General features: G+C 43.2%; 1 protein-coding gene across 2 annotated transcripts in view; it reads right to left on the minus strand.

Annotated features, from left to right (window-relative positions):
* Window positions 1-2195: 2195 nt before the first annotated feature.
* GOLIM4 (golgi integral membrane protein 4) overlaps window positions 2196-14323 on the minus strand; it is a 55075-nt gene continuing 42947 nt past the window's right edge. For both annotated transcript variants that reach the window (XM_081862417.1, XM_081862416.1), the window contains 6 exons: window positions 13535-13611; window positions 13078-13196; window positions 10219-10386; window positions 8497-8565; window positions 6795-6875; window positions 2196-5724 (listed from right to left, as the gene is read on the minus strand). In XM_081862417.1, coding sequence (XP_081718543.1) covers window positions 5560-5724; window positions 6795-6875; window positions 8497-8565; window positions 10219-10386; window positions 13078-13196; window positions 13535-13611 — 679 coding nt within the window. In that variant the 3' untranslated portion in view covers window positions 2196-5559. The remainder of the gene's footprint in view (window positions 5725-6794; window positions 6876-8496; window positions 8566-10218; window positions 10387-13077; window positions 13197-13534; window positions 13612-14323) is intronic.

A 14323-nucleotide genomic window follows, 5' to 3' on the forward strand; every position in this document is an offset into this window, starting at 1 on the left:
AGAAGTAATATTATTATGTCATGCATATTAAGGGAAATGTTTTATCTTGCTGCAGTTCATCAGCTTTGGGTGTATGGGTCTTGACATTCTGTAAGTATTTCAATTGTTAAACTACAAATGTACCTGCTTATAAATAGCAAACAAATGTGCACTTTCAGAATTTGAAAACCCTCATGAAGGTCACTTAAGAAAATCAATACAATGCTGTGAAGCAGCATTAAAATTTAAAACATACTGTCTTCTGTTCAAATATGTTGCTGGTTATTTTGAGTCAGTATATATGGGGGTAGGAGGTGGGGAGAAGACTTCATAGTCTCTGACCGCCTTCACCTCCCCGCAAGCAAATCCTTTCCTGCCATGGCATTCTGTTCCCATTTCTCTCCCAATTTTAGGACTCCATCCCTCAAACTCTAAATTCCCCATCCCTCTGCAGTACACAACTCTTCATCTCAGAAGTTCCTGGGCTTTCCCTTCTATCTCTCCCCCCCTACATACTTTGACATCCTTCTCCTCAGTTACCAAGCTTCCTTCAAAAAAGTGTAGGCCAGGGAGTACCAGTAACTTCTATGGCACCCATAAAAGTTCTCAGCAGACATGCCCCCAACAAGCCCACAAAGCCCAGGAACCTGTGCTTCCTGCTCAGTTCCTGTCGGCATTGGCTTGGCCTAGCCTACACTGAACCACCCCTTTAAACTTGCTCATTTTTCACTGGGTGCAGCCGAAAGCTTCTCTGCAAGCAAATGTGGTGTTGTGCCAGGCCTTCACAACAGCCATCTTGTCACTGCCACCCATTGCACTATTTCAAGAGCATGAATGTGCCAACTGACCCATGAAACTTCATCATCCAGTGCCGGTTCTCAATGCTTACCTTGTACTGCCAGTGAAGCGTGAAAGGGTTTTCCCTCACCATACCTCAACATTTTGCGGGCCCTGTACCCCCTCAGCCCCACTCTTATACCTATGTCCTCTTCCCACACAAATTTACTTGCTTTCCCACTAATAGCAACTGCACAGATTTTAGTACTTTTTTTTTATTACCAGCACCTTGCTCCTTAGCAATTTAGATATGCCTAAGCCAGGCACGTCCAAAGTTTGGCCTGTGGGCCAGTCGATTTAATCTGGCCCCTGCAGCAGTTTATTTCCTGGGTTAAAATTCTACAAAAAGCTTAACAACTTCAGTCCTAAAAAAAGCTCAACTTAAAAAAGGTCAACCACTTTGGTTGGCCCTCACGAATGTTCATCAAATCTGGCCCTCTTTAAAAAAAGTTTGAACACCCCTAGTAAGCATTCTGGTGACATCATTTGTCTCAGAAAAGCTTGGAAGAACCTCAAGACATGAAGGAAGTACCATAGTCAGTAAAACATGGCATATGAGTCAAAACTGATAGGGTTGGGTTGGGTTTGATTAGCTTGAAGTAGAAAAGATGGAAATCTGTAAGACTTCAAAATGCAAAGACCCTTGTCTATCCTGACTGTAGTATGTCCCATTGGTTTATCATAAGATGTATTTCTCCCTGAGTGTAAGGATGTCTCCAAGGCCACCACAATCACTCAGGCATGAACCAGGCAACTCCAGTGCACCCTTGAGCAAAGGGAAGATTCTCCAACTCTGGGCCAGGTTCTCTTCCTTTCTCCTATCTTACTTCAGAGGCCTATTCAGAACTGAGGCAGCAACAGGAACACAAACAACTTTCTCTGAAGCTTCAGTTTTCGGCCTTCAAATGATAGGAGCCTAAACCCACTTGGAGATATCCAACACTCAAGAGAGAAACACATACACATCACTGGATATGGTCCACCATCCTTTCCCAAGGCAGGAACAGACTGAAGCTTCCTCCAAGGTTCTGTGAAATTTGTTCTAGAAGACTGAGCTGTTTGTTTTTTACCTTCTCTGACGAAGGGCTCGCTATAATTAAAATGTAAATAGTCTGCACCAACTGAAATCTGTTTAATAAAATATAATTTTCTCGACCATCAGCACAACATTATGTTTTTTCTCTTCCCTCCAAATAAAATACTTTGCCCTTGTGTCAGAGCGGATGCAGTCAAGATGATCCATGTGTGAACATTTCTGACTAAAGATGAAACAGGAAATACTTAATATTTGCAAGCATTCCTTACCTGCAACTTTATCTGTTCATTCTCCGAACTGCCACCAGACCAATAACAAAAAGAGCACCAGACTAACATAGTGGTCAGTTTTGATTCTAGCTTTTATTGATGACCCTAAAATATGCCTCAGAATAATTAAATACTGCCCCATGGCATTAAAAATACGCACAAATGTATCAAAATATTTGTATTCCGAAGATTATGTACATATTATACACTTTACAGTCATTTATGTAAACAGGAATCTCTTTTCTCCGTGTGATAAATCTTTTTTTGTAACATTTAGAAAACCTCAAATCCACACACACACAGTCCTATGAAATGTTAAGAGTACCCCTACTCTTAAATATATATATAAAGGAAATAGTTCAAAGCATCTACAAAAGCAAAATTAATAATTAGGTTAGTACAAAAATGAATTATATTACATTCATATAAAAAAGTTAAAATAGTAGCCTATGGGTCATATATATGCAAATTCTTAAAAGATGAGAGGAAGTGTTGGAGCCAGCCCAAGACCTTTTGCTTCCAAAATCTGAAGCGTAAGGTGGCGCCTCTATCCCAATCCATAACTGGCCTGGCAGATTAATCTTACTTCCAACACTGGCCGCAGGACATCATCTTCTGCCACATCTGTGGGTGGAAGGTTAGCTCAGCGGCCAAAGGACAGGTCATGTGGCACACACAATTCTGTCCTCCAATACCTTATCCTATTCCCTGCTCACTAGTATCCCTAGGAACAGAAGCGCATGAAGGATGAGTGGTACAGCATATTCATGGATATAAGCTCTGCAACTCAGCTACGATCTTACAAGCCCACGAGCACAGAACTTGCCACGTGTCCTCAGACAAAGCAACAGTCACACATTGTGTCGCCTGCAGAAATCACAGCTAAGCACTACACCAGCATCACAGAGGTCCTAATTTCTGGCTAGGCCATTGTGAACTGTTGCCCGTAAACCTGGCCCACGCCCGTGATGCTAACCGTACAAAATTGCAGGTGGGTAGGCAGAAGGAAACAGGTGAGTCATTCTCTTGGCCCATGTGGTCACTGTTAAAATCGCAGGAGAAACAATAATATTAGTGGGAGAATAAGAAGCAACAGAGTTGGTGGTCCAGTGATTCAGGTACGGTGGGGCTAGTTTGTCACTGTTATCAATTCCCAGTGTCTGACATTGAACATATGAGGACTTGATTGTTAACCCTTTTGAAGCTAATGTACCATCACATTTAAAAATACAAATAAAATACATCACGGGGGTATGCAGCATATATGGTCTGATTGCGGTCCCCAGTTTGAACTCTTAGTTTGAACTTGTGTGGCTAAAGATGTGTATCTTCCACCATGCCAGGAGCGAACCACCCATTTTATTTCTGCCATGTGAAGCCTTTCCACCTGCCTGGAAAGCAGCACATCATTAGGGAGGTGAGGAATATGGAACTTGTAACCAGTCCAATGTACCACAATTTGTACCACACACTTTTCAAACATAAAATAGAGCTACTGATCTGAGTATCAACAGATTAACATACCATCCAATTACTCTTTTTTCACATTCTTTTCATTCTTCTGTCAAACATAATACTAAATTTTATTTGAGGTTAGAGGAGACCATCATCTCCACCCACTTATGATAGGAAAGGTCTGGTTTGAAATCTCATGTTAGCCATATATTCAGTATATGCCTTAATGCTATCCAGTCTTTTACACCGGCTAAGTGACCAGAGGGCAAGAAGAAGAACAAGAGTTTGGACTTGATATCCCGCCTTTCACTCCCCTAAAGGAGTCTCAAAGGGACTAACAATCTCCTTTCCCTTCCTCTCCCACAACAAACACTCTGTGAGGTGAGTGAGGCTGAGAGACTTCAGCGAAGTGTGACTAGCCCAAGGTCACCCAGCAGCTGCATGTGGAGGACCGGGTAAGTGAATCCGGTTCACCAGAATACAAGTCCACCACTCTTAACCACTACACCATGCTGGCTCTCTGGCAAGCCACCAGTCTCCAGCACCCTCCCTTCTTATGCATTTATTTGACCTCCTACCTTCCTTACTGACATCATGACTAAGATTCAAGCCAACAGTGGAAGCCCTGAGAAGGGGAGCTTTTGTGCACAAGAGGAGAATGGCTTCAATGACCCCCTGAGTAACCTCCAGCCATCTGTCTTCTTTAAACATTAGGATACATCCATTTGGAAATATGGGGACAGTATTGCTGGTTTACCTTACAAGGGTTGTGGTAAGGATTACTGAGATAATATATGTGAAATACTCCTTTAGCCCTTAAGAAAGGCACTTTACAGTCTACAAATGAAAACAAATCCTACACAACTTTTTGAGAGGTGCACAGTGCTATAGAAAAAGAAATTGTGACTGTGACTTCAAAATGTATGTATCATATGGTAAATAAACCAAATTTGGGGGTGGGGGGAATCTATATCTATCTTCTTTTGATCTAGAAGGAATTTGAGTGGTGGTAGAGTCATATCCCAAATATGTTTACTCAGAAGTAAGTTTCTTTGTTTTCCTTGAGGCTTATTCCGAGATTGCAGCCTGAGATAGGGCAATAAGGCTAAGGACAGATCTATCTCCACCAGCACATGACAACAATGTTGGGCTCAGATGTACAACGGTCAAGTCTACATGCGCATAATATGTGAAGCGGTAAGAAGAAACCCTTTGATCCATCTATACTTTATGGCCTGCGGTGACACACTTGTGTGAGTTAGGTACTGCATATATATATGGGTAGGAGCAAATGTCTACATTGAGCTAATCCAATCCATTACACCTCTCTAGGAGGCAAAGCAACAAGAGGGTGTGAAAGACCCACAACATGAGTCCCACCCAGTGTGTGCATGAGTGTCACATGCAAAGGGCTTCAAACACTGCCATTTTTGGCACACTCACAACTGCCAAGTGATATTCACTTAGATACTGCAGATACTGTGCTGGCCAAATTAATTCAGTTCGAAATGAATACAAAGAGGTGCTCGAATGTGCTGTCCCGTAGAGAGCTGGATGTAAAATCCAGCATCTCACAGAGATATGGGTGCAACCCTGCAGCCTGCCGTTTCTCAAACTCCAAGAGATTAGGCACTAATGATCGGTCCCCCCTGACCCCCAGAAATATACCTGAAAGCTAAAGTCTGACGGTTTGGACAATGCCAAACAGATTTAAGTTGAAACTGATCCTCAAACTTCTAGAAAACAAACAGTATCAAAATAAAGAGGAAAAATAAGGGGGTAGCCACCTCACCTATTTGTTTTTGTCACTTAAAATCTTGTACAAAAGGAATGCTAACCTAAAATGTTGTATTTGTATAAAACCACAAAGACTTCTAAGAGAAATTTTTTAAATTATGTATACATATAAAAAGGCCTTCTCTAGCAACTAAAAATTTTCTTCTTTTTTTCCAAGCAGATGCCATTTTGCAGCTCAACCAAGAATCACATTTCCCCTCGTCTATGAGCCTTTGCTGCCACAGCGCCACCTTCCTCTTCTTCCTCTTCCTCCTCTTCCTCCTCGTAGTTCTCATCATGGCCTTCTTTACGATTATTTTCCTCTTGGACTTCTTGCTCTTGCTCTGCACCTTCACTCATTTTTTCTTCAGCCTGGCAGCATGAGAAAATAATAAGCCCAGAACAAAGATAACAAAAGAGAAAACTATTCAGCTTTTTGGAAAACGTGTATTTGATAATAAAACTCTGCAGCATCTGCTATGGCAAAATATTTCTTAACACACACACACCAATCATAGCACAGAACAAAACAGAATTATTGTGCTACTGCAGGCTGTTGAAATTCTATGATTACTAAAGCCTTGAACCGAACTATCCTCTGCTGGGGGAGATCAAGTTGTGACAAACAGCTGGAGCAACATATTGTGCTCTTTTAAGGCTCCCTTCAACCCTATTGCTATAAATTCTTCTAAAAAGAATACCAATAATTACACTTGAGGTTTGGGCCAATTAGCCTGTCCAGCATTGCCAACTGATCACATATTGTTTGACAAAGGTCAAATAGTCCAGGAAAACAAGAATGCCCTGGTGTTCTTTCCATTGCATCACGGAGGCCGTTCAATAGCAACTGCAAGAGCGTAAGCTGTTTGCTCCTCAGCCTGGAGTAGTCAGGGTCTAGGGCTGCGTACAAACAACCTGCTTGCAGCACAAAACATGTTGCGTTTCCTCAAACCAGAATCAATTGTGCTCACCCTCAAAATGCTGCTAGATTGATTCCAGATCCTGCTGTCCACAAAGTTGGGTGTGATTACTTGATATGCCTTTTGAAAAGCCTCCTCTTTTCTTGACTAGTTGACCCATGCCTTCTCCTCCCTGCACATGCCCCAGGTGAATTGGCGAAGGATGTGGCAATTGCAATCTTGGCATATGCTTACCCACACTGCCACTGGGCAGGTGAATGAACACACACACATACACACACACATTTCTGGGAGTGCCTATATCTGTTTTCAAATGAACACACTGTGGGAAAATGCGGAATTAACCCATGATGAACTTTCCTTTCTGGAATGAAACCAGTTTGTCCTTTTTCTCATTTTATACGTAAACCAGTAGTGTTATGCAGACATCTCTGACCTGGATATTCAAGGAGCAGGAAACACACAAAGCCTCCCTTAACCACCCATTTTATCGAGCGTCCCCCATCTACGCAGTGTGCCTACATTTTCATCATTTTCGCCGTATGGCTCCTCGCCGTTGTGATCCAGCTCCCTCTTCTTCTCCTCGGTCAGATCTCCCTGGGCCTGAAAAGAGACACATATGCCCAGTTGGAGGGGAAGGAAGAACCCATTCGAAGCCACCTGAAGTTTTGTGGCCATTCATTCATTGCATTTATATCCTGCTTCCCTCCATTACTCTCTCTCTCTCCCTCTCTCTCTCTCTCTACCTCAGGAACTCAAGGTATTGAGAACAGGTGGTTTTTATACACAAACAATTCAGTCCAACATGACTACACAACCTATTTGGATAATTAGTTTAATTATCCTCCTCGTTTAATCCTCACAACAACAACCCTGTAAGATAGGTTAGGCTGCTGAGAGGCAGTGACGGGCCCAAGGTCACCCAATGACTTTCATGGTTGAGTGGGGATTTGAACCCTCATCTCCCAGGTCCCAGTCCGACATTCTAACCACTACGCCACACTGAAGACATACCTTTGCAATGCATAATAGAGGAAGAAAACATTCATTAAATGCATATGCATATAGGAGGGCACAAAATGCCTTGACCTGCAGAAAAAGGAGGATTTTCTCCTCCTATCTCCTAGAATATGCTTTGGTTCATTTCCCAGCCGCAAGAACTCAATTGTAGTCAATATATTCCATTTTCTTTCCCCCATATCCTACAGGGAAGGGCTGCAGTTGAGTGTACAGCAAATCTCTTTCTTTTAAACTGTTTTTAATATGGTGTTTGTTTATTTATTTAAAAAAATGCTGTAACCAGCCTTGGGACCATATGGTAAAGAACGGGTAAGGAACTTAAATAGTAATAATACAGATATATGCTGACAATTAAGAGAGCTGCTGCTTTGGCTCTTGTCGATGTTACCATACTTTTCCGTGTATAACATGCCTCCATGTATAAGATGCCCCCTATTTTGGGGGACTCAAATTTAAGGAAATGGGGGGAGATGGCAAAGAGTTGTTCAGCTTTTTTGGGGGGGGGATTACCCAGGGTTGTTGGGCTTTTTTAAAGGGGGATTGCCAAAAATTGCCTCCCGTCTGTCCCATCGCCAGCAGAAGCTGCCAATCGCCCAGCCAACTGCCAGAGCATCAGCCAATCAACACCACCCATTGATGCAGCAACCAATAACACACACAATAGCCGCTGATAGCCATGGCAACAACCAATCAAACGTCCACCCTATGCACTACCCATGTATAAGACGACCCCCACTTTTCAGCATGATTTTTAAAGAAGAAGAAGAAGAAGAAGAAGAAGAAGAAGAAGAAGAGGAGGAGGAGGAGGAGGAGGAGGAGGAGTCTGGATTTGATATCCCACTTTATCACTATCCGAAGGAGTCTCAAAGCGGCGAACAATCTCCTTTCCCTTCTTCTCCCACAACAAACACTCTGTGAGGTGAGTGGGGCTGAGAGACTTCAGAGAAGTGTGACTAGCTCAAGGTCACCCAGCAGCTGCATGTGGAGGAGCGGGGAGGCGAACCTGGTTCACCAGATTACGAGTCTACCGCTCTTAGCCACTACACCACACTGAAAAAAACATAGACTTATACATGGAAAAGTATGGTACTTATCACATTTTTAGCACATTCTTCCTCCAAAGCACTTGTGATGCATACATTCTGCTCCCCCGCCCAGCAATAATCCTCACAACCAGAGAAGTGTGTGTCCTCAGGTTCCTTACCTCTTCTTCTCCCTCTTCCTGGTACTGCTCATCCACATTGTCTTCTTGCTGATCAGGGTTACCCACCATCTGCAGACAAACACATTCCATAGCTAATATCTCCAATATCACTCAAAACCATGCACTGACTTACTTATTGAAAATCAATTCCAGAGCACCAGGGCACACAGGAGAGGCATAACTACAAAAAAAGAAGAAGGATGCAACATGGCAAGGATTTGAGCAGGTATAGTTTTGTTTCGTCTTTTAGCAGCAATTAATGTTCCTCTACCGGAGTTTATAGTTAAGAAACCAACCATAGTTAAAGCTAGCCACAGTTTTATTACAACCAGGGCTTAGTCATCCTGGACTCCCTTTGGGGAGGAAGAGTATGGTATAAATCTAACAAATTAAAATAGATCTGTGTAACATAAACCCGATATTTCTACATCAGCGTGCACTCAAAGCAGCTTATGTATTTTGCAATCAGTGAGCAAAAGTGACCGATAATGGATGCAATAATGGAATACTGAAAGGTATAGTTTTTGTAAAATATGCAGGGATTTATGACATGTAAAATGAACCATGGAAAGAGAAGATTGATATCTTAAGGATGTAAAATTAGTATTTTAAGTTGTAAAACAGAAAACTTATTAAAATTATATATATACAATGCAAAAAAAGTGACTACACTAAAAGGGGGCCTGGAAGAGGCAGAAATTACCATTTAAAAGCAGTAGTAAAGAAAGACATGCTTGCAGCATAACCCTATATATGAGAAGTAAAATCGGCCGTGTTCAATGGGGCTTATTCTAAACTATGCTTTTAGCATTCTTTTGAAAATGGTCAATGAAAGGCAAAGCTTTTAAAGCACATAAAAAAATCCTGGTTGCAAGAGAGCCCATTGCCACAATAAAGACTAGTGTCAATGCAACATTCACTGTGGTTAACGGGAAGAGGGAGCAATTCCAGAGATCATTCTTGAACATTTAAGCTTAATAGAAACCTGACATATGCTGCCCTGAGTAGGATCATGAAAGATAAAGGAAAAGGTACCCCTGACCATTAGGTCCAGTCACGGACGACTCTGGGGTTTGGGCACTCATCTCGCTCTATAGGCCAAGGGAGCCGGCATTTGTCTGCAGAGAGCTTCTGGGTCATGTGGCTAGCATGACTAAGTCGCTTCTGGCGAACCAGAGCAGCGCACGGAAACGCCAGTTACCTTCCCATCTGAGCGGTACCTATTTATCTACTTGCACTTGACATGCTTTCAAACTGCTAGGTTGGCAGAAGCAGGGACCGAGCAACAGGAGCTCACCCCATCACGGGAATTCGGACCACCAACCTTCTGATCGGCAAGTCCTAGGCTCTGTGGTTTAGACCACAGCGCCACCCGCATCCCAGGATCATGAAAGAAAGGTGTAAATAAATGAAACAAATCAGCTGCGGCAAACTTCACATGTGGTCATTTTAGGAAATACTCCTTGTTGCAGTTAGAAGGAAGGTGTGGCAGAATGCAAAGCAGAGCAACCCCATGGAAGTCTAAGGTAATGGGAAACTCACTTTTGTCTAGAAAAAAACCCTCAATGACCAGCAAACAGGTCGTGCATTGCAATGAATTGTGTGTGAGGTGAAATGCCTATTTGCAATGGCTATTTCATACATGCAGGACATCCCTAGAAGCTGCAGCCTTTGTTTGAAACAGGACCTCCACTTGATAGCTATGGCCTTTTGTATACTGACCACTAAATGTTCTTCCATTTCAGGGTTCCCTTGTTTTGGGTTATTCGGCTTCAGTTGCTTATTCTCATCAGGCAGGTTCTCTTCCCTCTCCTGCTCTGCTTCCTCAAACTCATCTTCCCCTTGATTGTTGGGATCATCAGCTGGGTTGACATCATCCCCGGCTGTCTTCTGCATTTCAAGAGAATTTCAATAAAGAATAAAGTGCATTTCACTACAGTCATACCTCATGTTACATCCGCTTCATGTTACATTCTTTCAGGTTACGTCCCACGGTGACCCAGAAGTACCGGAAAGGGTTACTTCCGGGGTTTGGCGCTCGCGCATGCGCAGAAACACAAAATGACATCACGCGCATGCGCAGAAGCGGTGAATCGCAACCTGCACATGTGCTGACGCGCCGCTGTCGGTTGCACTCTTTTCATGTTGTGAATGGGCCTCTGGAATGGATCCCATTCGCAACCAGAGGTACCACTGTACAACGTTGCCTTAGGTCCATATCCAACACATCACCCAGATCTGCTTTAGATTTTCAAGAGCAGGCAAAGTTACAATCTATGGGTTGTACTCATTGAAGCCCTATTCAGAGTAGACTCACTAAAATTCAGTCATTCCCATTAACGTTAACGGGTCTACTCTGAGTAGCATTTGTACTGGATACAGTGGTACCTCAGGTTACATACGCTTCAGGTTACATACACTTCAGGTTACAGACTCCGCTAACCCAGAAATAGTACCTTGGGTTAAGAACTTTGCTTCAGGATGAGAACAGAAATCGTGTTCCGGCGGCACGGCAGCAGCAGGAGGCCCCATTAGCTAAAGCAGTGCTTCAGGTTAAGAACAGACCTCCAGAACAAATTAAGTACTTAACCCGAGGTACCACTGTACTACCTTTCGTTTCTGATTTTTTATTTATTTATTGAATTTATATACCGCCCTATACACGGGGGTCTCAGAGCCATTCACCACAAGGAGACATATACCCAGATGCAAATCTCCAGCGGCTGCAAATTAAAAAGTCTGGTGGGCACCCAGCCAACTCTCAGCTGTTGAATTGAGTGGGATGGCAGCTTAGAGGCCTTCACCCAAAGGCCGCAGGATCAGGGCCAGACTTCTTGATCCTTACAGTAGCCCTGTGAAGTAGGTCAAACCAGGAGAGAAAGTGACTTGCCCTAGTAGGTTTAATAAAGACTTACAAGTTAGTACACCCAGGGTAATTCTTTACAGCATCCACTCCCAGTCAAGGGGCACCACTATAAGAGGAGCAAGGAGGCAGGTGCTCACTGTGTTAAAACTGACAGGGCCACACTGATCTGAGCACATCTCTTCCTACTTCCAAGCTTGATCCATCAAGCCTGTGTAGCATAGCAGCTAAGAAAGCCCAACAGAGACTCCATCTCCTCAGAGGATTGCGAAAGAACGATGTCAATCAGCATTTGAGGATCTCCTCCTACCGGTCAACAATATAAAGTGTCCTTTCATACTGCATAACGGTGTGGTACACTGATTTGACATCAACTGGTAGGAAGTGCCTACAGAGGGTGGTGAATACAGCACAAGATATTATGGGCTGTCCCGTGAATCCGCTGGATGAAATAGTGGAAGAATGCTGCCTCGGGAGAGTGAGGAAAATTATCAGGGATGATTCACACCCTGGCCGGCACTTTCTTGATCTCCTGCCCTCAGGCAGAAGATATAGAAGCATTATTATTTGCACCAACAGGGTAAAGAACAGCTTCTATCCGTGGGCTGTTAGGCTGCTGAATGAAAAGATAACAAAAGGGAAACTGACTTTCGGGTTTGGTGGGTGTGCGTCAGTAAACGAGGGGAAATAAAACTAAGAGAGCTGAGTGGGGGGTGCTTGGGCAATCTCATTGTATACAAGTTGTACAAATGACAATAAAGTATTTCAATATTTCATTTTCAATGTTCAGCTGCAAACCAGGAACCCCTTGGAGACAATCTCACCCCTGCCATGAACTTAAGAAACTGCCTTATAAACAAGCCACCCTCTCTCACCTCAACCTTCGCTATGTGGAGAGAATAATTGCCTGTCTTGCCAAGATCAGCTGGCTTTATTGCTCTGTGTGTGTGTGTGTGTGTGTGTGTGTGTGTGTGTGAGAGAGAGAGAGAGAGAGAGAGAGAGAGAGAGAGAGAGATGCTTGACTGCAGTCTAAATTGAGCTATTAAATGGCTTTTGTTTTAAATTTGTTGCAAATCACATTGAAGTAGCATTTGCTTAGAAAGGCAGGATATAAAACCAAAGATAAAGGCATATGTGTATAAAACACTTTGACGACATGAAAGTGCTATATAAATGCTAGCTGATATTATTCGTACTTCGTCCCTGGAATTCTGAAGAAACTGATTTACTATTTCAAGATAAGGCAAGATTCTTGGCCTACTTTTTTGTAGTCTGATGTTACCACACCCTATTTATTTATTTATTTGTGTGTGTTTTTTTGCTTTTAACACAGGACCACCAGCCTCAGAGCCAGCTGATGAGGAGGGCTCAGCAATGTACTGCTGAATGGGCTCCTGGCCACCATCGTAGTTTTCCCAAAATGCAATGCTCCAAACATTCTGTGGAACTGTTGTTTTTCTTAAAAAAAAAAAAAATGGCTGCCACAAAATACCTGGGAAAACTTAAGATGGTGGCCCCAGTCAGTGTCACCGACAATCCCAGGCAGTACCTCTAGGCCAGACAAGCCTTGCTTCTGCCTCTGTTACAAGAAAAAGCACCTACAGCATGGTGCTTGACACACAATTACTGATTTAGCTAGATTCATGTCTTTTGATGTATGTTATAGAATTGCCCCAAAGTGCAATTTTAAAATATCAATGTATGCTATTCCCACTCACCGGTTCTTCATTCTGCTCACTCTCTGCTCGGTGGTCCAGTTCATGATCCTGTTGTCCGTTTGCATTATTGTGGTCTTCTTCCTCCGCTTCATCTGGGTGCTGGTTCTGCCGATCGTAATCTGATCAAAGGCAATTCAGATCATTCATTCAGCCCTCCTTCCATTCAGAAAGGCCGCGTAAGCGGAACACAGTATTTGTAAGCCACGAAAGGAACAGCTTCCATGTGCAATTCAAGACGTATGAAAGTTGGATAATGTGGACAGAGAAAAATTCGGCACAACAAGATAGAGATGAATGAGCCTCTCCGCTTCTCCACTGATCATGAAATCCAGAAATAAGCCAAGCTAGGCTTTACCTGCTTTAAATATGGCCAACTCATTGATTGCATTTTCAATTACACACATGTCTTATTTCAAAGACAGCATTAAAGACAAGGGTTGGAGAGAACGTCACTTACTTTCTTCTTCTTCCTGGGCACCTTGTTCTTCTCCTTGCACAATATCCTGATCCAAGTTGTCGTACTGGGATTGGTGGCTGGAGGAACATTATACAAAGGGGTTAATTCAGATTCACAAGGGGATTTTTATTGTTGTTAAAACAGGGGTGGAGAACCTAATGCCCTCCAGAGGTTGCTGGACTACAACTCCCATCAGCCCCTGCCAGCATGGCCAGGGATGGTGGGTAATGGGGGTCCAGCAGCAACTCAGGGGCACACGGCCTTGTGAGAAAAGATGGAAGACCAATGCTTGCCATTTGCTCCTTTGTTGAGGTTTGTGCCAACTAATAATAATAATAATAATAATAATAATAATAATAATAATAATTTATTTATATCCTGCCCTCCCCAGCCGAAGCCGGGCTCAGAGTGGCTAACAACAGTAAAATGATACAACATTCTAAAATCATTTCATTATAAAATCAGTTCACATCAGATTAATGGCAACCATCGGGCTAGAGTTCTGTGAGGATTGCCAAAGGAGGGGGTCAGGCTGTGCCCTGGCCAAAGGCCTGGTGGAATAGCTCTGTCTTGCAGGCCCTGTGGAAAGATGTCAAGTCCCGCAGGGCCCTAATCTCTTGTGACAAAGTGTTCCACCAGATAGGGGCCACAGCTGAAAAAGCCCTGGCTCTGGTTGAGGCCAGCCTAACCTCTCCGTGGCCTGGGACCTCCAAGATGTTTTTGTTTGAAGGCCGTAAGGTCCTGCATGGGACATACCAGGCACTTCTTTGTATTACAGAGAGTGTTGGT

Source organism: Podarcis erhardii, assembly GCF_964252035.2.
Source record: "Podarcis erhardii genome assembly, chromosome: 5".
Lineage (NCBI taxonomy): Eukaryota > Metazoa > Chordata > Lepidosauria > Squamata > Lacertidae > Podarcis > Podarcis erhardii.